Below are 25,033 nucleotides of genomic sequence, written 5' to 3' on the forward strand. Positions count from 1 at the left end.
CCTCTCATTCACAGAGACCCTTGTGTTAAGTGTGTAACAGGCTATCTAAGCCCCAAAGCCTTGTGTAGACCCCTGGCTATCTGTCAGCCCCCTGTCTTCAAATCCAGAGAATGGGTGGAAGAGGAGCCCGAGCAGAGCTTGGATGCTTCATGGCACATGAGGGATGGCTCCTTCCTCCCCAGCCCTTGCAGGCGGCAGTTAGTCCCACTAGCCATAGCTTCAGGTGCCCTTCAGGGGCAGCATATAGGAACAGCATAGCTGGGCTAACAGCAGCTTCTTCCCCATACTCAGGGTTTGAATTACATTTTGACTCGTTGGGGGGGGGTCTGCAAAAAAAATTGGGCTGCCCATCATGGTGCTTTAATAAGATTGGAGACCCCCCCAGGTTATGATTTTCAAATCTTAAAGGGGGGCTCTCGTCTCTTATGGGGGTTCTCAGTCCCCCCCCCCCCCCAAGCTCCTCCATAATTCAAACCCTGCCCATACTGGTGCATGACAAATGGTCATGCAACCAAGACCCAAGGGTACAATGTGCTGCTACAGCTATACAGCACTGGCCTCGTGTGCTTCTCTACAAGCCACACTGACCATCCACAGCAGGACATAACGGGAGCATGCAAAACCCAAATCCAGCAGTGGCCTGTATATGGGAGAGAGAAATGCTGCAGAGAGCGCTGATGACAGCACAGTGTCCCTCACGTGATACAGATGCTCTGTGAGGAAAGGCAATGGCAGCAAGCTACACTTCTGTATCAGCTCACAGAGCTTTCTCTAGGGCTGGGCTCAAGCTGTGGAGTGCACTCCCCCATGAGCGAAGGGGCAGCACAAACCTCAGAATCTCCCGCTGCAAGAGCAAGGTGCGTCTCTTCAACTTGGCTTCTCCAATATAACCCAGAGCAACGTGGCTTTAACATCTCAAACCCCAAACTCCAATCCCCACCCAAACAAAATGCTCCACCACACAGTCCTCTTCCTGGGCAGAGAAGCAAGAGGACAAACTGCATGCAGCAGATGTTATTCATATTGGTTAGGTTCCTGCTACATGTTACACTTAAGGCATGATTAACCAGTTAACCAAGGAATAAGCCACAACATTATTCCACAAAAAATGTATAATAACTTTGTGGCTGATTCTTATGATGCCATTACTTGAATGTTTGGCCAAGTGCATCCCTGTGGCTGGGAACCAGGAACAGCTAGCTGATGGTGCTTGCAGCTGCAAGGAGTGCATGGTGTGCCCCTGCAGCTGGCAGCCCCATGAGTTGTGGGCTTCTAGCCTCAAGAGGCACATGGTGCACACTTGCAGCCAGGAGCCCAGTCAGCTGAGGTGGCTCTCAGCTGTGGGAACTTGCTACTTGCCCAGGAGCCCAGGATCATGATCCCCAGCAATAAGGTGTGATGGGACATCTCCTGCCTTGCACATGTGGCATGGCAGAAAGTGCAATTGTATGGATCGCACATCAGATTCCACCACGCCTTTACCTACACCTGGCAAGGGCCTTATTGCACAACTGAAAGAAGCACAGACTGTGGTGGTGTCAACCATGCAAGAACCCAGAGAAACATGGCAGTACTTGAATTGCAAAAAATACTGCAATAGCACAGAAAGCAACATCAACCAACCACCTTCACATCTGCTTTTTTGGGGGGGCGGTTTTGGTTTTTTTTGCGGCCTCCCATCCAAGTTCTGACCCTCATCAAGGCTGATTAGCTTACTGGCTGACACATGGACACACAGCCCTTGACCGAGCAGCATGATGAAGAAAAGAATAAAACCCCTCTGAACCCCAGTGTTGCACATACACACATGATAAGGGTGAAGAACCCAATATTAGAAGCAGCTAGACCAGCAGGGATAAGTCAGGTCCATAGAGCAGGGCAGAGTTGGCAGGATGCTGAAGGGACAGCATGAGGCACTGTCACTGAGGGTTTGGGACATGCATCAGTCAGAGATTATTAGCTAAGAACGGAGAAAGATGCACACTAGGGCACTTCTCATTACCCATCCTAGGAAGCAACAAGAGCAAGAGAGGCAGAAAACTGCTCCCCCCCCCCACCACCAAGCAAGTTAATAAGAACAGCTGGTGGCCAGACAACAGCATTATTAGCTCAGCCATATTAAGTCACACCCTTATACCCAGACAAAAAGCCCCTTCAGTTGGATGTAAATAAAAGTCACCAACTGCAGTGGAGAAAACCAAACACAAACAGACTGTTAAAATCTGGACAATAAAGAGAGATTGGAAAGTGCAACAATTGCAAAGTCAGTCACTTCCAAACAACCTTAATTTTGCCCCAGCATTGCCACCTCTCCATAACTGAAACCCTGAATCACACTTACATCTTCCAGTCTTAAGAGTGAGTCCCATAAACTTATTCTCCATTTGCACCAGCCTGCCTTTGCAGATACCACTGAAACCATGACTTCCCTCAGCATCCCACATACCACAGACTCATTCTTCAGGACATGACATTCATCCTGGTTTCTCAAAGGCTTATTCTACCCTTGGTATTTTTCATTCCTCACCTTTACAACAGTGAATTCCACTACAATAAGCATACCTCACTAATCACTGACATGCAGCCACCTCTGGTGAGAGACACTAGAAATGAACAGTATGCAGGAACATTATGTGACAGTCGAGGGCAGGGAGCATGCATCTAACTGAAATGGCAGATAGAATTTAGGGCAGCAAAATGCATCAGGATTTAGATGAATGCGGAGATCAACACTCCTCTAGCAAGTGCAAGTTGAAAACCTTGTGTGCTCAAGGCTGTATTTTGCACCTAATCCTAGAGATGGCATGACCAGCAGCACAAATGCCCCCTCCCCCATTCTGCAGTGCTGGGGGACTGCTATCTCTTGAGTCACAGTCACCACTCTCAGTAGTTTCCCTTCAGAGGTGTGTTATCCAAGCCCTCACCCTACTTTGTTTGAGAGGTCTGATGCAGCACAGCCAGGAATAGTGAAAATCCTTTATTTACACACCTTTGCACCTGGGAAGTGCATCTTATCTTCCTCTTCATTAACATTTGTAGATCTCCCTGCTTTTTCTGGCTCTGGCAGCATGGTAGCGGAGTAGTTAAGATATCTCTCTTGGGCAGTGGCAGTGTGTGTGAGGTGAAGCCCTGTTCTGGGTTCATGCCAAAGGCCCACTACCTCCCTAATCCCTGACATGCAGCTACCTCTGGTGAGGAACGCTGGAACCAAACAGTGCACAGCAACACTGTGTGATAGTTGAGGGCAGCAAGTACACGATGACCAGTGGTTCATGCCAAAGGCTGCCCCCCGCTGTGACTGGCTACCTGGGCATTCAGGCTGAGATGGGTAGATGTGATACTAGCCACATTGCCCCCTTGTGTAGTGTTGGCTACAGAAACTGGTGAGCCTTAACCAGATGAGCCCAGTGGGCTTCTAGGCTTTATTGGCTCTTCTGACCTACTAGGAAAAAAGGGAATAAAAATCATGAAGATGAAGGTAAAATTTCATCTGCTTTGCCATCACCAGCAGCACCTCCCTTACAAATGATGAGCAGAGATGAAACATGGTTCAGTGGGTGGGGTGCTAGCCTGAGATCCACCAGACTGACATTAGTGCAACTTCTGGGAGGTCACCTGGTCTCTGCTTCAGTTCCTGTACCATGAGGATAGAAATGCTGCCCTACTGCACAAGAGTGTTTTGTTCTTGGGAGTCCATTTCATACCTGGGAGTTTTACCATGCTGCTTTTAACCTAATTAATTTGCTAATTCTCTAAATTTCACTCATCTCAAGACAGTGGAAGTCCCCCATTCTACTGCTGTGCATAGGGACGATGTCACATCCTTTTAAATAACATGCAAGCCGTCTAAAGAGTGCTCGCTGTGCCCTACATTGGATCAGACCATTCATTACCATTGCTCTCTGGTACCGGTGCCTAGCCCCTGTGCCCCAGGTGAGTTCCCCGCACCGCCGGGAAGGTCTGAGACACAAACAAGCACACACCTTTTTCCATCAGCATCTCAGAAAGTGCCTGAACATGCTTCTATTCCACGCACTTTAAACTAAAGGCATTTTCTGGGCTTAGAGAAACCTGCTGGGGACCCAGACATCAGCGTAATGGCTCTGCAAATGCATCCTTTATTATACACCAAAGGGGCCTAATTCTCCTCTCCCTCATACCCGTCTGGCATCAGCACTGGGCCACCAATTTGAACGAGTCCTCCCCAGTTTCTAACAGAGAAAAGGATTGTGTTTCAATAGCCACAGTCATTTCCCCTGCACAGCACGACTCGGTGCCTCAGGACAGACCTCCATTTCTGCACACATGCAGCCATCTTCACTCCTTCAACAGACATTTTGTAGGGGAGACCTCTGCAGCTTTTTGACATGAGCACTGGGGCCAGACTAGGACTTTGAGGCAGAGGCTGAATTTTATAGGGGCAACAGGAACCCCAGTCGGAGGAGCGGGCTGGTTCTGCCCAACCCCTGATGCTGTGCGGAAATCCTGCTCTTGGAGAAAACTGACCAGCTCACAAGTCCCACTGTAAGAGTCTCTCTTCCCTGGGGAAAGAGAAGCGGGTTCTGATCTGAGTTACATCAGCACAAATCCAGTCTTCTCCATGATGCCAGTGGAGTTCATCCAGATTGACCAGGAGCTGGGCTCAGGCCTCTTGCTTATACCATGGGTTTCTTTACAGGATCGCACTGCATTCCTGCACAGGTTCAATACACAGGAAACGTGCCTCTTGCACCTTTCAGAGGGACATGGCAGTGGTGACAGATGAGAGAACAAGGAGCAACAGTCTCAAATTGCAGCAAGGGAAGTCTAGGTTAGATAGCAGGAAGAGTTTTCCCACTAGGAGGGTAGTAAAACACTGGAACAGGTTGCCCAGAGAAGCTGCAGACTCTCTCCTTGGAGGTTAAAACCTGGCTAGACAAAGCCTTGGCTGGGATGATCTAGTTGGGGATGGCCCTGCTCTGAACAGGGGGTTGGACCTCCTGAGATCCCTTCCAATCCTCATTTTCTATGAGTCTATGGCAGAGTAGATTGTCATCCGTAGCAGTGATTCTCAGTCAGGGTGCCAAAGCATGCTGGGGTGCTATGACATCCTTCTAAGGATGCTGCACAATATTAGTACAGTCAGGAAGGCACACACCTACACATGATGTCAGAGATTTCAAATAGGAATACATATAGTGTCAAAACAATTCTGACCTGCTGTGGCCCTTGAGTTATTTCCAGACAAAGAATTTCTCTACTATTTTTCCATAGTTAAAAAAAAACAATTAGTGAAAGCTAAGTGCTGGCATTTTCCAAGGGGTGCTTTGAGATGAATGAAGAGTGCCTTGAATCTAAGAAGACTGAGGACCACTGGTGTCTAGTGTTTGAGCACTTAAGGAGATGTGCATATGTGCATCCATCTCCAAACAAACCTTGCTTACAAACTGTGCTTCCCCAGGGTTATGCCAGTGTGATGCACTCTGGGTGGGGCTGCAAAAGGGCTGCTGGCAGGAATAACTAGACAAGGAAGGAGGGGAATGAAGGGCAGCCTGGTCACCCAGGGACCTGGATTGCATTCCTTGCCCAGGACAGCATTCCAGCTTGCTTCTTACCACAGACTGTCCCAATCCAAAAACACCTCACCTTGAGGTAACCCCGTGAAGCCCCACTCCCTGGAAAGAAGACACAAGTCAGAAACTTCTGAAATACTGGGGGTGGAATCTCAATCCTAATGGGGGAAAAAAAAAAAAAAAGGCGAGGCTCTTATTGATTTGGATGGGCCCAAATTTCTCCTAGGGTTTTAAGTCACTCCATCTGTCATTTTCTTTTGGTTCAAAGTAAAAGATGGACATTTTCCTCTGTATCACGAGATATAGGAGGGAGCTCAAGTCAGGTAGCATACAAGAAAACATCATGCAAGTGATTCTTGCATAATTTGCTAGACAAACACACAGAGCAAAGATCAGACACACTTCTACAATGTAACATGTTCTCACCAAAAGCCCCGCTCCTTCAGGCAGGGAACTCCAAGAGCATATTTCCAACACAAATGTGGCTCCATCGGCCTACACAGGCCCCATTACGTTGCAAAGTGCACCCTGCATCCAGCAAAAGCCAGGAAATAGGCTGATGGTTTAGCCCAGGGCAGTAGGATTTCCCTTTCACTCTAGCTGTGGTTGGTGAATTTGGTGCTGGGACCAGGGGGTTAGACAAGCCACTAGAAATCAGAGCAGGGGCATGGTCCAGCCTTTGTCAGACCGATATGGCAATCTGCACCAAGGACTACAGCAATCCGGCTGCCGTCAGCCTGCGGACGTCACCTATGACGCAAAGATTCACTGCTGCTGCTGTGATTCTGCCAGCTCCTCTCCCAGCTCCACAGCGCTCAGGATGCACAATATGGGCAATCTAAGCCAGCCCCACTATTGTCCCTGCCTCCCCTGTCCATGGCAGACACCCAAGGCAACTCCTGCTCTAGGTGCAGACCCACGGCCCTGCAGGAAAGCATTGCTTGGGACCTGAAAACAGATTTCCCAACCACCACCCCTCAGCTCCCAGCTGCCTGGGCCATTTCCATGCTCTCAAATGGAGCATTCAACTGCAGCATCCCTCAGCCTAGAAATAAACCTTTCCTGCCCCCCCAGCCCACAACAGGCCCCAAGAACGGGGAGTTTGCAAACGGCCTAGCCTAAGGGCCTCTTGCAGGCTAAAGCTGGTCTCAGCTGCCACACCTGCTGCCTGCAACACTGAATGGGGGAGGGGGGCAATGCATTAAAAAAAGCAGCAAGGCAAAAATGCTGGAGGGCATCCTTCCCCCTGCTTCCTCTGGTCCTCTCTGCAGCCTGATGGGGAGGGCGAGAGGCTTCAGCCTCCCCCAGCCCAGGGCAGGAGCTCCCCTCCCCCCTCCTGCCTACCTTTTGTAATCAGAAGAGAAGATGCCCCCGCTGGCAGGATCGTGGCCATACTCGGGCTCCCCCAGGCTGGAGGAGCCCCCCTTCTCCTCGTTGTAGGCTTGGCTGGTGGACATGGCTGGGATCTGGGGGAGAGGAGGATGTGCAGGGGATTTAAACAGAGGGAGGCAAGGCTGAGCTTCTTAAAGCGACAGGCCCCTGCACACCAGGGATGCCCCAGGCAGGAGGGGAGGAGGAAGAATAAAAATAAGAATAAGAATAAGAATAGTAATTGCAGAAGCAGCCAGGCCCTGGCGGCTGCTGCTGCTGCAATTTATGTCGGGATCAGGTGGCAGCAGCTTCTAGAGGCTGGGAAACGCCACCCCCACCCCGGCAGAGAGGGTCCCCTCCTCTTAAAGAGACAGGACTCCTCTGCCCCTGTGCTGCTGTCCAACAGCAAGATGGGCTGTCCCTCTGCTCACACTGGGATTGGGGGGCTCAAGGGCTGGGGAAGAAGCAGAGCCATCTCCATGCCACAGTGGGAGATGGGCATCTTCTCACCTGGGCTGGATGTCTTTGGAGAGGTGCTGGGTCAGAGACAGCATCCAAGCGCTCCCTTCTCTCCTTTGCCAGAAACATCTCCAGCAATGTTTTTTCCCCCCACAATGGAAAACTGGGGTTTCCAACTAAATGAAAATGTTGGGGGTTTTTTTTCCTGTGAAACCCTCAGGAGCCCTCCAAAATGGGCCATTTCCCTCAAATGTTGTTTTCATTAACATTGTCTCAAGCTGAAACCTTGCATTGATGTCCTGTGGCCACCTGCCCCCCGCTTCCCCCATGCATGCAAGCACACGCATACCCCGCTCCCCATGAAATATTGTCATTGTTTGCATTTGTTATTTATTTGCTACAACTCAGACTTTCTAAAAGGGTGGTGGTGGTGGTCGGGGGAGCCCTCCACTCTGTGAATGGGGGTCAGAGCGCAAAAAAAATGGAGCTGACAATCACTGAGGAATCAAACAGTGACACCATAATATGGTAAAACTACCCCAGCTGATATCATGCGAGGATCCTGCCTGGTGTTGCCAACAGCTCTGCATCGTGTTATGACAATGAACTTAGCCCAAATATGCCAGATTCCCTTAAATATCCTACAAGGCTAAGGATGGAGCCTAGGTAGGGTTAAAGCAAGCCATTGTGAACACACACCCTACCCAGGAGGAGAATAGGATAGGAGGGGAATGGATTTAAAGGCTTCATTGTTCTCACCCCTGTCCCTGCTCTTATTTTTTTTAATCAATGAGGGATAAATCCTGCAACCTCTTACACAAGAGCAATTTTACTTGCATGAGGTAGTCCCAGTGTGTCAGATTCTTTTCTCACAGTAATTCGCCAGCAGTGTTATACTGGGGAGTTAAATGGAGTGACTCCTGCTTCCCACCAGCGTGAGAGGAGGCCTGGACTAACATGAGTGAAGTTAATCACAGTGATGAGCTGCTGCATAATTAGGTCCTTAGATTCAAGCTTCTGGGGGCAGTAACAAAGTATTTGACACGGTATTTGTCAACATTATTTGACACAAAGCTATTTTTTGACTGAAGGGAAGGGATGAGCTAGAAGAATCTGCTGGAGACATCTGCCCAGCAAAGAGAGTAAGACAACCAGGGTTAGAAGCACCAGAGTTAATGCATCTCTGCAAGGGTATTTCTCTGACAAATGATTTGTGGACAATTATAACACATTGTCCAATGCCATACTCAGGTGCACCTGTGGCAAAAGGCTCCAAAAAATCAGGTTTAAAAGCAGGTTTACTGTGAGTGAATGTCAGCCCCATGATAAAATACCTGCAGAATATATTACAGAGAGCATGTAAAAAAGAAAAAAACTCAAATGGTCCCAAGGGCCAATCCTCAGCTGATTTAAACTGTTGCGGCCAAAAACAGCAATGACAATAATAGTATCATCTTACTGTTTTGTCATGCTTTCCATTCATAGATCTTGTGGACATGCACTGTGGATCCAGCCCTCTGTGATTTAAAAGGCATAGTAAAAAATCCTGATATAGGTCTTAGAGTCAGTGCAACAAGTAGATACACACAGAGGTGTCTCTCCCAAGAGGCTGCCAGGAGGTGTGTACCATACAGCCCTGCACTGTGGGCAAAGGGTCATTATTGTGTTGTCAGTGTCTCCTCTCTAAACTGAGAGGCAACGCATGATCCTTTGCATGGGGAAAGCCTGTAGGCCTGTGCTCTCATTCAGGTCTGAACCCTCCACTGATGCACATGTCCTCTGCTGACATGGATGAGCCAGTAAGTGGGGAATACATCTAGAGAGAGATCTATATCTATATCTATATCTATATTTATGTCTCTAGAGAGAGAGAGAGAGACAGAGAGAGATATCATCTCCCCAGCCCCAGCCAGGAACAGGTCCCTCAGCCTACCCAGTCCTTCAGACTGGGTGGGCACTTGGTATTAGTAGGCCAGCCATGTGATTGCCCCCTGCTTCTCCAATTGCAGGAAAAGAATAAAGGGACTGGGTGACACTTAGTCCCAGCCTCTAGGGTCCTTTGAGGACATGCATTCATAGGACTGTGATGACGCCTGTAGCCCAATTACTGGAGAGGCCTGGGCATTGTATTTCAACTAGCCCTTTAATGCAGGCCAGTTAAAATGCATCAGGTCACTGGGGCACTTGGCATTGTGCTCTGCCCTTGTCTAGGAGAGCATTGGGCCACCAGCACAGAAATGCCAACACCAGTCCGTCTCCAGGACCCATTAAGCTTGTTCCTCTGAGGACAGCCAAGTGGGGAGAACCCAACCCCCTCTGCCAACAGGAGGTAGTCCAATGCCTGCCTAGCAGTTGTCTAGGTCCCACTGTCAGAGAGTCCTCAGATGCTGTCCCTTCTCCCAGCTAGTTTTGGGAAGGAAGGGAGAGATGCTCTCTGGGGAAGATTGTCCCCCCTGCCGCCCTCTCCCTGACCCACTGCTGGTGTAGGCATTTAGAGCTGTTAGAGCTATGCCCACCTGTCTGTACAGGGAGCCCCCGCTACTCTTGCGATTGGGGTCAGAGAGAATCCCACATCCTGGCAGCACAAAGTGCAGGGTGTCACATGGCTGGAGGCCCCACAGACTGCACAGGGGGCACAGGCTGGGGCATGGGCAGGGATGGCCCAGGGGCAAGTGCTGCTATCCATCCAAACAGGTGCAAATGTGCTTTCTCCAGCACCCCCTGAAGGCTCTTGCCTGGAGGGTACTGGAGGAGGCTGCTTATGAGGAGCACTTTCACACCCTCCTGTCACCTAGCCCAGGCCTCAGCAGCTGCAGAGATCCTGGCCCTTCACAGAGGCGCCTTGATAACTCGCCTGACGGAGGAACCGAACCGCACTGATCTGCTGGATGCTCCCAGGCAGGAATACACAGCTGTATAGGAAGCCTCCTCCACAGTCCCCAGTGTAGGGAGGCAAACGGAGCTGTGCACACACCAGTCTTTGCAGTGAAGGCTGAAACCCAGACAGGGGCTCCACTGGCAAAATTACATTTGTGTTTAAAAGTGCAGAATCAAGTAAAGGGGTGTAGGTTGTAGCCGTGTTGGTCTAAGGACATAGGCAGACAAGGTCCTTTGGGTGAATCTGATATCTTTTATTAGACCAACTTAAATAGCTGGAAAACAATTATTAAGCAAGCTTTCGGGTTCAAAAACCCTTCGTCAGGCTAAGGAGGTTTCAGCAGTTGGCGTGTGCTCTTCCTGGATGGGATGAAAAGTAAAGAAGCCAGGGGCTGGGCTGGTCTGCATACAAGACAGGTAGTCAGTGAAAATGCAGATTGAGGAGTCAATGGGTGAGAGACAGGTGGGGGTGGGGAGAGAGAGAAGGGGCATGAATAGTGGAGAGATACCTGGGGAGACAGAAGAACCAAGTAAAGAGCAGGAAGATTTTTCTTAAGGAAGGCTCGCCCTCTAGTGATGAACCAGAGCCTAGTCCCTGGTAAGTGAACTAAAACCTGAGTCAGCTACAGCTCCATGTCAGGACACCCGCCTTTCCATCCCGAATCTCCAAAGCAACGAGCCCCATTAAAGGCAGCATCTCTGGCATTGACTCTAAGATCAATGCCAGGAGGATGGTAGCACAAAACCTTAACAATAACCTCAGGTACACTTGTACTAGAGGTGCACCAATACATCGGTCCAATATCCGATTGGCACCAATATAAAGAAAATTGTTTTGGAAATCGGCTTTTTTGTCTGATGTGGCCGAAAGTGTGGCTGATAAATGCCCTGTGTATGCGTGCAGCCACAGTGTGGCATGTAAGTAGCAAGGAGCACAGCCCCACAGTTTGGAGAGCTGCATCCAGCTGGTACATCTCTTATGGTGGAAGGGCATGAGGTGGGGCAGATCAAGGCCCCCGCAGTGAAGGAGGGTGCAGGGGAAGGGACTGGCGCTGGAGCAGGGCACAGGGACAGAGCCACAGCTCATCTGGGGGCTGCTAGGAGGCAGGGGTGGCTCTAGCCTCCTGCCACTGCGCGCACCCCAGGAGGGCATGAAGGGCATGTGCCCCCATATCTGCCTGTGGGGCATGTGTGGGCTGGAGCTGGGCCTGCGCTGGGCATTTCCCAGTGGGGGCTGGTCAGACTGCACTTGGGGCAGGGCGGCGCTGGGAGAGTGGTTGGGGGGGCTATGGAGAATTTTAGGGTGGCTGCAGCCCACCTGTAGGCCCCTCCCAGCACTGCTGCCACCCGGTCCAGCCCCCAGCTGGGAAGAGCCCAGTGCCACCCTGGCCCCAGCCCACAGCAGCAACCTGCCCCACCCTGCATGCCGATCCGGGGGGCACATGCCCCCCATGCCCTCCCAGGGTGTGCAGAGCAGTGGGAGCTGCCTCTGCCCCCAGCGTCCCCTGGACAAGCCGTGGCGCCGCGACAAAGGTCTCAATCTGCCCCCCTCCCCTCCCCTCCCCCCACCTCTTTTCATCTCCCACCCCTTCCACCACAACAGGGTTACCAGCCAGACACTACTCTTCACGCTGCTGGGCTGCATGTCGGAAATTGGCTTGGTATCGATCAATATGCCTCCTTAAAGATCAGCTGTTGGTACTGGCCCCCAAAATCTCTTTCGGTACACCCCTAACTTGTACCCCTGGTGAAAGTACTTCTGATTGCCTCTGCTTCCAGGCATAGGAGAGGTCTTGTGCTTCCACACTCCTGAGCTCACTGTGACAGAGTTGGGCAAAGGTGCAGGCAGTTCAGAAGACTGCTGAAAACAGCAGACTAAGAAAAGATGAGACAACCCAGTGGGAAGCTCCAGCAGGGTGATGCTGGAACTCTCCTTGCTTTCTCTGCACACTTCACCTCTCAGCAAAACTTTGCAGAATCCTAGTGGAGCCCTAGTCGCTAAAGCAGGGGTGAGCAAAATGCGGCCCAGGGGGCTGGATGTGGCCTACCAGGCCATTCTATCTGGCCTGTGGGGCCCATAAAAATATTAGAAAATTAATATTTGTCTGCCCCTGGCTGCCTATCATGTGGCCCTCGATGGCTTGCCAAAACTCAGTAAGCGTCCCTCTGCCCAAAATAATTGCCCGCCCCTGCGCTAAAGCGAGGCTGACTGGCTGTTCACAGAGGATAATAGAGATGAAGAGAAGTGTGTTGATAGTTTATGGGGAATAAATGCGCTTTTTGTTCTTATAAACCAGATAAGTGGGTATGGGGGAAGGGTTTTTGAGTGGTAGAAAAAGCAGCATGCTGCAGTGACTTCCTCTGTTACATATACTGCCTGCAACACAGCACATGAAGTGCTGTCCAGAAGTTTTACACAAGCAGTGGAGGACAATGTCAGCATGTGAAAATACAACCAGGAGGCATCAGATAAGCATCGTTGCTCTTAGCTAGCAAAGGGAGCTATACTTGGTCAGCTGAAATTCACAGTGAAATCAACTGCGCATGTAAGCACTTCAGGTCTTGGCCTGCAAATATTTAAGTTTTTCATTTACTTAAAAAAAGTAATGAGGATGAATCAATATGACCAGTTTACCAAAATAAGCATGGAGTATACTCATTTTCCAGCTAAGAGGGACAAAAGATCATTATATTTTCCAAAAAGCCAAACTGCAGATTTTGCCTTAAATTTCTAGAAGCATTGTACTCTAGAAGAAGGCTCTGTGTTCCAGTCAGAGTAGCTCAGTTACTGGCAGTTTCCCATAAATCCTCTTCCACTCGACCCCTCCTTTCCATAGAAATTGTCAGCTTTTAACGCTCTATGCTGATACACTAGATTTTAACTGTGGGTGAGAGCAGACTGATTGACCAGTGAGACCGTTCCAGTCATAACTCAAAAGCTTTTTTAGGATATGCAATAGCAAAGACTTATTTGTATAAATTTTTATAATAATACATAGCCTTGTATTCAGAGAAGAGACAGGTCTGCTGGCCAGGCTTGAGTTGGTTCATTGAGCTTCAGAGAAGTCTGAGATTTTTTTTAACCTTGTCTCTAGTGGGTTATGGAATAGAGAAAATCCCACACAATTTACTGATTCGTTTTGATGCACTGGCTGGGGGAGTAGTTAGCTGATTGCACGATTTCACAATGATTACACACTTAATTCATACAACACAATTTTATTTTAAAATTCTTTGCTACGTATATAACACTGCTTAGCTTTAAGAAACACCACAAACATTAAAAACACAATAATTACATGTATCAGAAACAATGCTCCGAATGCACTTCCTTCCCAAACAATGCTATAAGAATTAGTGTTACAAAAACAACTACAATTACAACTAAAAGTTAAATTTGAATCAATTCTGTTATTTTTCATAATATACTTACAATCCTAGAATTCTGAGAAGCCAAATACCAAAATATTGTTTCATTCCTCAGTAGTACGATTTAATGGGTTGGCCTCAGTAGTACGGTTCAACGGGCTCGCTTCAGCAATACAATTCAATAGGCTGGCCTCAGCAATACAATTCAATGAGCTGGGCTCAGCAGTGATAGGACTAAGTCCCCTTCCTTCAGTCCCTTTCGGGCGCTCCGCAGCTTCAGCGTGAACTAAGAGATTCATGTTCACGGAGAGGTTGGGTCAGGTGATCAATCTGGTCCAGCCTACACTTGCGATTCTTCCTTCGTTGTTCTGCAAGTGAAGTCACCTCCAAATTGGGACAGTAAGTTACAGTTTTTATTGAGCGAGCTGCCGTCAGTGGGCTCCTCCTACTCAATTTGTCACTACTCCCAAATTTGGGCTTGGATCTTACTCAACAGAAATTACCTTTGTTGAGCATTTTAAATTACTCTTGGGGAGACTTCTTCCATATCACTGTAAATACCCTTTTCTTACCAATTTGGTTAAAAGGCCCTAGGCTTTGATGTCTCGGAACTCAGGATATTTGCTTTCTTTGTAAAAGACTTCTAAAGATACAATTTAAATTAAGGCTTTAAGTGAAGTCAGGACATTTTTCACGTAGTCCCAAAAACAATGAACTAGATAAGGAGATAAATCCTATCTTCTTCCTGAAACTGGCTAATGGGCAACCTTTACAAACATTCAAACTATTTCATTCAATATGACAAACCTATGCCCAATATTTATAATCTTTATGTTTTAATAAGTGATCTCTCTCCGATTGGTTTATTTAATTTGTTTTTGCTTTACTGAAACTTTTAGAACTTGATTGAACCTGGTCTCTTGTCAGCTGAAAGGGTTTGGGAAAGTAAATGGATGGCTCCTATTTTCTTTTTCTCCCTACAATGGAATATTGTTTAACACAGTGACCTGTTACTTTTTCTGCTTTAATTTAAGGTTTTCTCCGACAAGACTGCTTTGTTTTTGTAAATTATTTAAGCATTGTAACACAAATACATTTATTATAGCAAAAGAACAGTTAATACATGTTGTCACACACTACTTCTAGTGTTTTAAGATAAAGGCATAATATAATGCATAATTTAATTATGCTTTGTTAGACATGTCGATGGCGTTTGCTGGCCAAACTTCTTGTTATATATGCAAAGATTTATACTACAGTCACTAAGGCACAGGGCTTGAAGTGTTTTTTTCTGCTTAGCCACACTTTGCAGCTTGTTACTGCTGCATAGGTTAGCTTAGGCATGGAGGCACGGTTTGCGATACCACGGATGCTCAACATATAGCCTGCAGGCCAAATCCAACCCATGGAGCCATGGCATCCAGCCCACTGGGATCCCCACAGGGTGGAAAATTTGGCATGAAGTGATGGAAGCTCCATGCAGCCAGATCCAGCCCCATCTGGGCCACTGCTGGACAGTGGGATCAGGGCTAGGCCTGCCCCTGGCACGTCTGGATTGGGCTGGGCTGCTCCCTGCTCACCCCCACCCTACACATTTAGATGGGGACCAAGATGCCCCCAATCTTGCCTGCCCCCACCTTGCATTCAGATTGGGGCCAGGGTGCTCCCCCTCCAAGCAGACAGATCAGGGTTCGGCTGTGCAGCCCCCCACAGCCAGATCAAGGAACCAGTGTTGGGCCTGGATATGGGATTGATCCCACCCGGTGGATCTGGCCACAGAAAACCTGGCATCACTCATCCGGCCCCTGAGGCAAAATGGTTGGGTACCACTAATATATAGAGCAGTGGTGCCCAACCTTTTGCCTCCACAAGCCTGATGAGTGGTGTGGGGTTGATCTGGGGCCAGATACCACACACCCTGATCCAGATGGGTGGTGCCAGATCCAGACACATGCTGGAACTGACCTCATGGTGCCCAATCAGGAACCACCCTACCCAGCTCAGACCTACACACCACCCAGTACAGTCCTACATTAGACAGATCTGGCATGCATAGCCATGTTATGCAGCCAGTGGTGCTCCCCACTGGAAATCTGGCAGCAGGGGAGCAACAATTAATGCTGCAACTGCACCTCCACTACCAGATCTCTGGACCCTTGGGGGCTCCCCAGGGAAGGGCAGCAGGATGGAGAGCCCTGAGCCCTCAGTGGGCAGCCTAGATCCTCCCAGCACACAAATCTGGGGGTTACATGCCCCTTATGCCTCCTTCCCTGGGGGGGGTGCATGCAGCATGGGGGAGCTGCCCTCCCCGCTGACCCCTGGATGAGCCACCTGTGGTTCGGTCATGCTTCACACCCTGGCGTCAGGGCCCCATATATCGCAGTGTCTGGGCAGCACCTGTAGCCCCAGTCCCTACCCCACTCCCACCCTCACCCTGATCGTGGGGGTCTTGAGCTGCATTCTCCACCCCCAAGATTTACATGCAGGGAGGTGCTCTCCAGGCTGCCTGGCTCTTTCTGGGCCAGGTGTGTGTCTGCTGTGTCCTGCTCCCAGAAGCTCCTTGTAGGCTGGAATGCTACCCACCTGCAAGGGGAAATCCAGGTCCCTGCATGATGCTGTGAATCCAGGACAAATGCTGACCTGGAGTCGTGCAGCCTGGGACTGGGACTTGATGATCCCATTCCAGGACTGTCCCACCCAACTCGTAACAGGTGGTCACCCTAGCTGGAATCAGCTGTGTCTTCTCTCCTGTCCTCACACTGCCTCTCCTATGGAGAAGGCTGCCCAGGCCCTCAAGGCCTGATGGGGGCTGTGGTCTGTGAGAGCTGAGCAGACCTGAGCTCGAAGGGGCCGTGACTTGGGATGCTCTGGGATGCGAATGAGGCTGTGGAAGAGCCAGGAGGGCACTGGGGGCAAGTCCCTGCAAGGCCATGAGGGGGCGAGGGCTGTTACCCATGATCCTCAGGTTATAGGGTCAGGTTATAGGGTATCACAGGTTATAGGGTCAGAAACGAGCACTGGGGACCTGTCTGTCGCTGCAGGCAGGGTTGGAGAGGCTGGGCTGGGTGTGGAGAGGGGGTGACACAGGCAGGGCAGGTGCCATTGTGGGAACAGACAGACCAACCCACACAGAGGTGGAAATCCTATTGATGGTAACTCAGGGAACTAGGGCAAAGTACCCGATGCAGGAATCTAGGGAGCAGCCAGAAGGAATGGGGCAAAGTCTGGGGAGAAGACTGGGGAACACAGGGTTGTAGTGACACAGAAGTCAAAGATTATCATTTGGAGACGGTCTCTCAGAACGGGGCTGTTGTGAGGCTGAGAACTGGGTTCCAGGTGAAGTTGCTCTCCCCGACCGTCAATACGAGGCTGTTTCTTCCTGACTCTACGGCCGTTCCCTGATCCCACAAGAAGGGTCTGTGGTGTGGGAAATGCAGAGTGAAGGAGCAGTTGTCATCATGTTGTTGTTCAGTCTTGTACTGTGAGCAATATAGGGAGGGAAAGAAAGGCCCATCCATCCACAGAAGCACAGGACAATGCAGTTTTTGGGTCACAGCTCCAGCAATAGGAGAGTCCCTGGGCAGCCTAAGGGGGACCAGGAAACTAAACTGGATGTGTAGCAGTCTCCACCTGGTCTTCTTCTGTCATGTGCTTGGGGCCTTCATATGAATTTGTAAGCTTTGGTGCCCACACAAAAGGAGACAAATACAGCTTTTGGCTTCAGGTGTGCCACTTCGTCACATCTTGGAAAAGAATAAGTCTTTTTTTGTACTGCTCTGGGGAACCTTGAAAGCTCTGTTGCAAGTACAGTTTCAATTGTGTTTATAAATTAGAGATATTTAAGAGAGGGGCTGGAGGGACTCACCTGTGAGTAGAGATAAAAAGTTACATGCGAGTAAATTTCTGATGAAATCTAACTAAGATTAGGCTTGCCCAATGTGATCCTACCGAGTCCCATTGATGAAGGAGGAATGGATTGTGCCTATTCATTTCCCTCAAGAATTATCACTGGTCCTTCTCTCCAATTATTTTCTGTCTGCTTGGAAGCCGATGTTGGTCTAAGGCTCTTTGTGCCAATTGTGCTAATAATAAAAAATTGATATAAATTACCAATGTTTATTCTAATCAATAATTCTAATTCAGTTCAGAACCACTGTTCTCCAGGAGGTTAAAAAAAAAAGTTCACTTGCAGAAGGGAAGGAATCAGTTTATGATCCTCCTGCTGGGAATATGATTATGTCTGAATATTTATTTCTTTTTAAAGAATACAGTTTGTTTCTAGTTCAGGCTCCAGGCCTGCTAAGTTGCTGCAGTTGGCTTGACTTTAGATGGTAGCAATAAGGTTGCCTGGGCATCATGCTTGTGTGTCCTAGTGATCCTGAGAGCTATCTATGTTGCCCAAAGTCTCGTACTCCCAGCAGGGTCCCCCATGGCAAACACACCTGAGGGGAGGTTCCAAACAAACCTTGGTCCAAACCCCAAGTCCTCAGTGGCAGATTAGGAGGAAGATGTCAGGATCTCAATGGCTGTAAGGACAGAAGAAGGCTGCACCAAGATGGAGATCTCCTGTTGTCTAAGGTTTTCCCTTGCCAGTGGGTTCAGATCTCCACCTTGTCAAGATCATGTGGTTGCTGTGTTCATGAACCAGCTTCTTCACATTGAACAAAGTCATGTGCAGGCTTCTATCATAGGAAACAACATGCTCTCGTATACCAACCTCCAAAAACCCTGAGGCAATGGATGAGTGGTGACAGATACAGAACTAGTGAATCCAGTAGGGCTGTGCAAAACTTCAGATCATGACTCGGATTTGGAGATGATTCAGATGATTCGGAGGCTGAATATATAAATCTGAATTGAATTGCTGGAAGCTTTAGGCTTTCCGAATCGATTTGGAAAAGATTCTGAAAAGATTTGGCGATCTGGCCATAGGGTATAATGGGGAATCAATGAAATATCTATAACTTTGTTGTCTTTTGGCTGATTCAGATGAAACTTGCAGGGATGGTAGCCTCTACTGAGAGCATGATGTGTGCCAAGGAGATAGGTGCAGGAGTTTCTGGGAAACTGCACCTCAAAGTCCTGAAAGCAAAACTCGTGTGCATGTGTTACCCCACCCCACAGTGGGGTGAAAACTGCAGGGATGGTAGCCCCTGTGGAGGCCACAAAGCCTGCCAAGTTTCAAGGAGATAGGTGCAGGGGTTTGGGGGAAACTGTACCTTAAGCTGCTGACAGGCAAAACTTGTGACATGGGTGACGCAGTGTGTGTTAAGGCGCAGCAGAGTGAAAGCCGCAGGCCTGCTAGCCCCTGCTGAGGCCATGAAGCCTGCCAGCTGTCAAGGAGATCGGTGCAGGGGGAGTCTGGGTTCTGGGGCCCTGCACCTCTAGCTGCTGAGCTGGCAGTCTTTGTGGCTACAACAGGGCTTAGCAGCCAGGCCTGCAGTAGTTCCCCCTCCCCGCTGTGCCCCAAGACAGACAGTTGCACAAGCACCCATGTCACAAGTTTTGCCTGTCAGCAGCCAGAGGTGCAGGCCCCAGAACCCAGAACCCCTGCATTGAACTCCTCAACAGCTGGCAGATTTTGTGGCCACAGCAGGGGCCACCATCCCTGGAGCTTTCACCCTGCTACGCCTTAACACACACAGTGTCACCCGTCACGAGTTTTGCTTGTCCATAGGTTGAGGTACAGTTGCCCCCAAACTCCTGTACCTATCTCCTTGAAACTTGGCAGGCTTTGTGGCCTCCCCAGGGGCTAGCATCCCTGCAGTTTTCACCCCACTGTGCCTTAACACACACACAGTGTCACCTATGTCATGAGTTTTGCTTGTCTGCAGTTTGAGGTGAAGTTTCCCAGAAACCCCTGCACCTATCTCCTTGAAACATGGCAGGCTTTGTGGCCTCCACAAGGGCTAGCATCCCTGCAGTGTTGACCCTGCTGTGGCTTAACACACATGTGACATGAGTTTAGCTGTCATATTTTGAGGTGCAGTTTCCTGGAAACCCCTGCACCTATCAGCTTGAAACTTGGCACATTTCATGCTCTTAGTAGAGGCTACCATTCCTGCAGGTTTCATCTAAATCAGCCAAAAGACAACAATGTTATAGGTATTTCATTGATTCCCCATTATACTCTATGGCCGAATCTCCAAATCGACTCCGAATCTTCCAAAGTGATTCAGCCGAATCGAACTGTAAAAACAATTTGGATCTCTGAATTGAATCTCTGGCATCTGAACTCGCTGAATCTGAATCGAATAGTTCCCTATTCACACAGGCCTAGAATCCAGCTGTCTCCAGCCATGATTCTTCATGCATGGGGATTTTTGCCTTGCCAACTTGATCCCAGCTGACTTTATTAGATTGGCAAAATTTCAGTGATCTTAACCAGCCCCAGCCATGGCTCAGCTTGTGCTAACTTGCCTCAGGGTTTTAATTGCAGCCTCCTGCTTCCCTGTGAAGGTTTGGCCAGGATATACGTGGCCAAGCCTACAGTAGGCCACTAAGAAGAGCATGGGGGTGAGCAAGGCTGGAGCACAGATTACTGGAGCACGGGTCAGAGGGGCTGAGAATGTGGGGACAAAGGTCCAGGGAAGCTGAGAGACATAGTCTAAGAAGCAAGCTGAGATCAGAAACCAGGAATCAGGGAGGCTGTGCTGAGTTCCAGGAGATATCAGGGTCAGGAAGAGCCAAAGCTGTGCCAGGAGCTGGGACAACCAGAAGGAGCAGTGACCGTGAGGTTCACAGCAACAGACAGAGGCTGTGTCCAGGTGTGTCTGCAGCCAGCGGCTGCAGATGTGCTTAAAAGGGATGAGTAGCACTTCCAGCAGCCAATCCAGTTGCAGAGAACTGGGGCAATGGCAGTAACCAGGTCAGGTGCTCAAGCACTCGGCCCAGCTGGTCCTGATTGATCAAAGGCCCTGACAGCCCCCCAAAACCGCGCCCAGGCCACTCGGGTGTCAACTGCCATCAAGTTTACTTAGAGCTGCCTGGCTCAGGAAGTCTCATCTGTCCAGGCGTCGACCCAGTGGGTTCTGGCATATTTCCTCTGGCTGCTGCCTTAAGCCCAGGTCCCGTAGTCTGGCCTTGGCTCCTGTGTCAGCAGCCACCCTGCAAGCCCCAGCCTGGGCTCCATCTGGGCCCTCTGGCCCCACATGGTCTGTATCTGCCTTCCCTGTCCTGTGGCTCTTGCCGAGCTAAATTCTTCCTCTCTGGCCTCCTGGCCTCACAAGGAATTAAACCATCTTGGTCTCCGGACCTCCCAGTTCTCATTTGTCCACTCCCCTCATCCTGGCCCTCTGGCCTCAAGGGACACTAAGCCCTCCCTCGCTAGACTCTCCTGGTCCAAGCAATGCTCTCTCTCTTTTGCTGGCCCTCTAGCTTCACAGCAGGTTGAAACCTCACAAGGTACTTTAAGGCAGTTGCAATGTGGGCTCCAGCCTCCCCTCCCAGCTGCTCCTGGTCCTCCAGTCGGTGCCATTGTGGCTGCAACACAATGCACAGTTGGTCCCGGTAAGCACAAATCCAAGAACAACTTGACCTCAAACCATCCCCGCTCTGCCTGATCTCAGAAGAGGCTTCTTTGCCCTTGCATACCCAGGCTCCCCTCACTGTGACTGCAAGCTCCACAACCACTTGCTGAGAGCTCCTCATCCTTCCCTGCCCACAGCTAAAGTGAGCCCGCTGGCCTGGGGGCAATCCTCTTATACCAGTAAGCCCCTCCCCTTCCAGCTAGCTGGTCCTATGGCTTCACTTGAACACAAGAGTTTCTCTTTAGTCAGTTCAGCCTGGCTAGCTTCCCTCCTTGAGCCATGTTCTCTGCCTGCGTTCAGTCGCCCTGTGGCAGGGCTGCTGGTGATTGCCAATGCCCTCTCCTTTGCCCTCCTTGCTGCTTGCTTCCTGGGACTCCTTCCTCATGGCATTCATGCTGGTCCTCCCTGCTGCATTGTCTTTTCCCAAACATGGGAAAAAGTTGATAGGAGGGTTGGGGGGAGGGGGGTGGGGAGGCAGGACACAAAGACCCTACTCTTTCAAGGGCCCTCGCAGGTTTGTTTGTCACACAGCCAACAGGGCAAGGGCTACCTGTTACAACTTTGTCAACACTGAACAGGGGTCTGCTTCTGCCAGCCAGAGGTCACCTAACCTTTGTCAAGTGAGTGCTGCAGCCTGTGAAGGGCACCCTTCGCCTCTTCCTTGGAGACTGAGGCAGGATGATGGGCATCTGCTAGCTTAAGGTTGTGGCCACACCTGTTCTTGGCTTCACCTGCTCTAGGGGTTATAATGGCTGTGAGAAGCCGTTGCTCCGTGCATCTCTACATGCAACCCAGCCTTGGAAGGGCCTGAAAGTCCCAGCCTGGGACCAGCTGACCAGGCTGTGCGGGGTGCTTGCAGGGGTGACGCAGTGTGGGACAGTGAATGGTGCCAGGCAGCCTGGGGAGGTCCAAGGGGTGAGCTGGATCCAAGCCACACCCAGAAAAAAAAAAGGGGGGGTGCAGCCCAGGTCAGCTATCAATGTCTGTGAAATACAGAATACCTTGCGCAAGCAGGTAAAATATTGCAATAAGGTCTACAGCAGTGCTTCTCAAAGTGGTCGTCCGTGGACCGGTGGTGGTCCGCGAGCCACCAGTTGCCGGTTTGCAGTGAGTTGCCAGGAAAGAAAGAAATATATTTTCAGAAGCATAACATTGATATGTAATAGCACCACAGTTCGTACGTTCCCACACTCCAGGTGACGTCACGTCGTGCGAGGTGAGGAGAGAAAGAAACAGCCGGTCGCGTGTTTGTGTAGCACTGTTACACACAGTTGCTGCCACCAGTTGAGCTGGGCACCAGTCGCTGGCCCACTGGAAAAAAATTTGCCGGTCTGCCACAACAGATAGTTTGAGAAGCACTGGTCTACAGCGATGTACCAAAGTCCCCTCTGGGTCCCCCAGCCCTGCCAGGCTCACTGAAGGCCTGCCCAACCAGAAGGGCTTGCTGTGCTTCCAGAAGACGTCCAGGCTGGGGCTCTGATAGATCCCAGGAGGCAGGGAGTTCCAGAGCTGAGGGGCAGCTGCTGCGAATGAGCCCCCATGTGCTTGCCCTAAGCAAGCTTGGTGCCTGAGGGCCTTTACAGGATGTTGCTCTGACTTGGCCTTAGTGATCAGGATGGGACATAAGGGAAGAGATGGTCCTTTAGATCAGTGCTTCCCAACCTTTTCCAGCCCAAAGCACACTTACATTAATAAAAATTTTCCACGGCACACCTGTTAAGGCATTCCCCTTCCTCATACCTATTGTAGCTCATTGTAGCTCATTGACATAGCAAAATTCTGCAGCACAGCTGTTCATTTCTGATGGCACACACTGCTTTAGATATCTGGGGCCCAGGGCTTTAGGACTTTCTGGATCCAGAAAGCTACTGGGAGCCAGTACAGACTGGCGCACCAGAGCAATGTGCTCCTGGTGACCCACCTTCATCAGAAGACAGCCACATTTTTCTACACTAATTTCAGCTTCCAGGTGACTGTTATGGTCAGCCCCACAGAGCACATGAGGCCATCACCCAGCCACAATGTTGAAAAAACAGGGAGGGGATGGATATGTAGCAGTCTCCACCTACTCTGCCTTTGAGAAGCAACATGGCAAAGAACAGGAAAAGGAGCAAGCAGAGGTGTGAACTGGGTTTAGGGGCCAGAAGGTGAGGGACCAAACCTGACAATGTGAAATCGTCTGTATTTGGCATGTTCTTTGGGAGGAGGCTTTGGCTACCGACAACACATTTAAGTTGGAAGAAGGCAAAGAACTGTAGTTTGTGAAATCTGAAAACTCTTGGCTGACAGGAGGTGCACTGAGAAGTGCTGGGTGCATTGAACTCTTGGGTAGTGGCGTATATATTTTTCAGCAGACAATCCGAGTCATTTCCTAGAAAGGAAACGCCCCAGTGTGAGCCCAGCTCTGAGCTCAGGGAAGCAAAACTAGCCCTGCCCCCTCTCAGATCACAGCCATGGCTGCTGGGAGCTCTGTGCAAAGCCTCCGGGATGAAGCGACCTGCTCCATCTGCCTGGACTTCTTCAGGGATCCGGTGATGATCATGGGCTGTGGGCACAACTTCTGCCGAGCCTGCATCACCCAGTGCTGTCAGGGGGCTGAGGCAGACGTCACCTGCCCCCAGTGCATACAGACCTTTCCCCAGAGGACCCTGGGCCCAAACAGGCAGCTGGCGAATGTTGCAGAACTAGTCAAGGGCCTGAGCGAGCGGTCAGCTGTGGAAGCCAGAGGGAAGATGGTGTGTGAGGAGCACGGGGAGGCTCTGAAACTCTTCTGTGAGACAGACCAGATACTGATGTGCCTGATCTGCCGAGAGTCCCAGGTGCACCAAGCTCACTCTGTGGCTCCCATCCAGGAGGCTGCCCAGCATTGCTAGGTACAGAGGCATGGGCCCGGTCTGGCTGTGCAGCTGGGTGGGACTTACACTTCCCTTTTAGCGCTGGGTGTTGTGGAAGCCTCTGTGCAAACAATCCTACTGGAAGGAGGAGAGAAGGATTGTCTCGGGGATGTTTTGTCATGAAATGCTTCTGTTTCAAACCAGAGGAAGCAGGGAAGCTGCTCCCCTGGCTCTGGACACACAGAGCAGCTGAAACTCTTCCAATGTCACTGCAGCAGGGATGACCCACAGTTGTATGTGAAGGGCTGTGGCTTGAAACCAGGGGCATCAGGCACCAGTTTCCCTTCAGTTGTTACAGCCCTCCCTGGTAACTGCCTGGAGACTTCTGTAACCCAGGTGGTGGCCCAGTAGTTGCCACCCCTGCCCAATGTCAGGGATGGTGTGGTGAGAATGGGGCAGGGCTTCCGGCCAGCAATAATTTACTTTCCAACCGGCCCCTGCTCCCCACAGAGCAGCCCGTGGTCCCAAGAAGGCCTAACACTTAACTGATTTAACTATTTACACTGTATTTACAAAACAAGAATAACAGGAAAGGTTATTTACAAGTGAACTTAAATGGCATCACCAGAACCACAAAACAAACCAGAATGCATTAGTCAGCCCTTGACTCAAGAACCACAGGGAGGGTAACTGGCAGCTGGCAGCCACTGCTGAGATGCTACCACAAGGAAGCATGGTGCTCACTCCCAGCAGCTCCCACAGGCTTCCCAATAAGCAGCACACTGCAACAGGTTAAGCTCTTCTGGTGTGCAGCAATCAAATTGTATCAAACCCGAACCCCGCAAAGAGGCTGAAGGGTGACCCTCCGTAGCAACCAAAAAGGCAAGCAACAAAGGAGGCTCCTGCAGCAATCGGCATGACCCAAGCACAAAGCTCAGGGACTCCATCCCATGACAATCAGCTGCAGAATAAGGGACAGGACTGAGTCCCCTCTGCGGCAGTCAGTGGCAGAGGGTCAGCAGCACAGGCAGCTCCCAGGGGT

The 25,033-nt window shown here is 50.2% G+C and overlaps 1 protein-coding gene and 1 pseudogene across 2 annotated transcripts in view; one reads left to right on the top strand and one right to left on the bottom strand.

Annotated features, from left to right (window-relative positions):
* AP3B2 (adaptor related protein complex 3 subunit beta 2) overlaps positions 1 to 7,245 on the bottom strand; it is a 54,469-nt gene extending 47,224 nt beyond the window's left edge. For both annotated transcript variants that reach the window (XM_006035857.2, XM_014525800.2), the window contains exon 1: positions 6,897 to 7,245. In XM_006035857.2, the coding sequence (XP_006035919.1) occupies positions 6,897 to 7,009 (113 nt within the window). In that variant the 5' untranslated portion in view covers positions 7,010 to 7,245. The remainder of the gene's footprint in view (positions 1 to 6,896) is intronic.
* Positions 7,246 to 23,609: 16,364 nt separating this feature from the next.
* The window catches only part of LOC102370747, a 9,465-nt pseudogene continuing 8,041 nt past the window's right edge, over positions 23,610 to 25,033 (top strand).

Source organism: Alligator sinensis, unplaced genomic scaffold (assembly GCF_000455745.1).
Source record: "Alligator sinensis unplaced genomic scaffold, ASM45574v1 scaffold900_1, whole genome shotgun sequence".
In the NCBI taxonomy this organism is placed as follows: domain Eukaryota; kingdom Metazoa; phylum Chordata; order Crocodylia; family Alligatoridae; genus Alligator; species Alligator sinensis.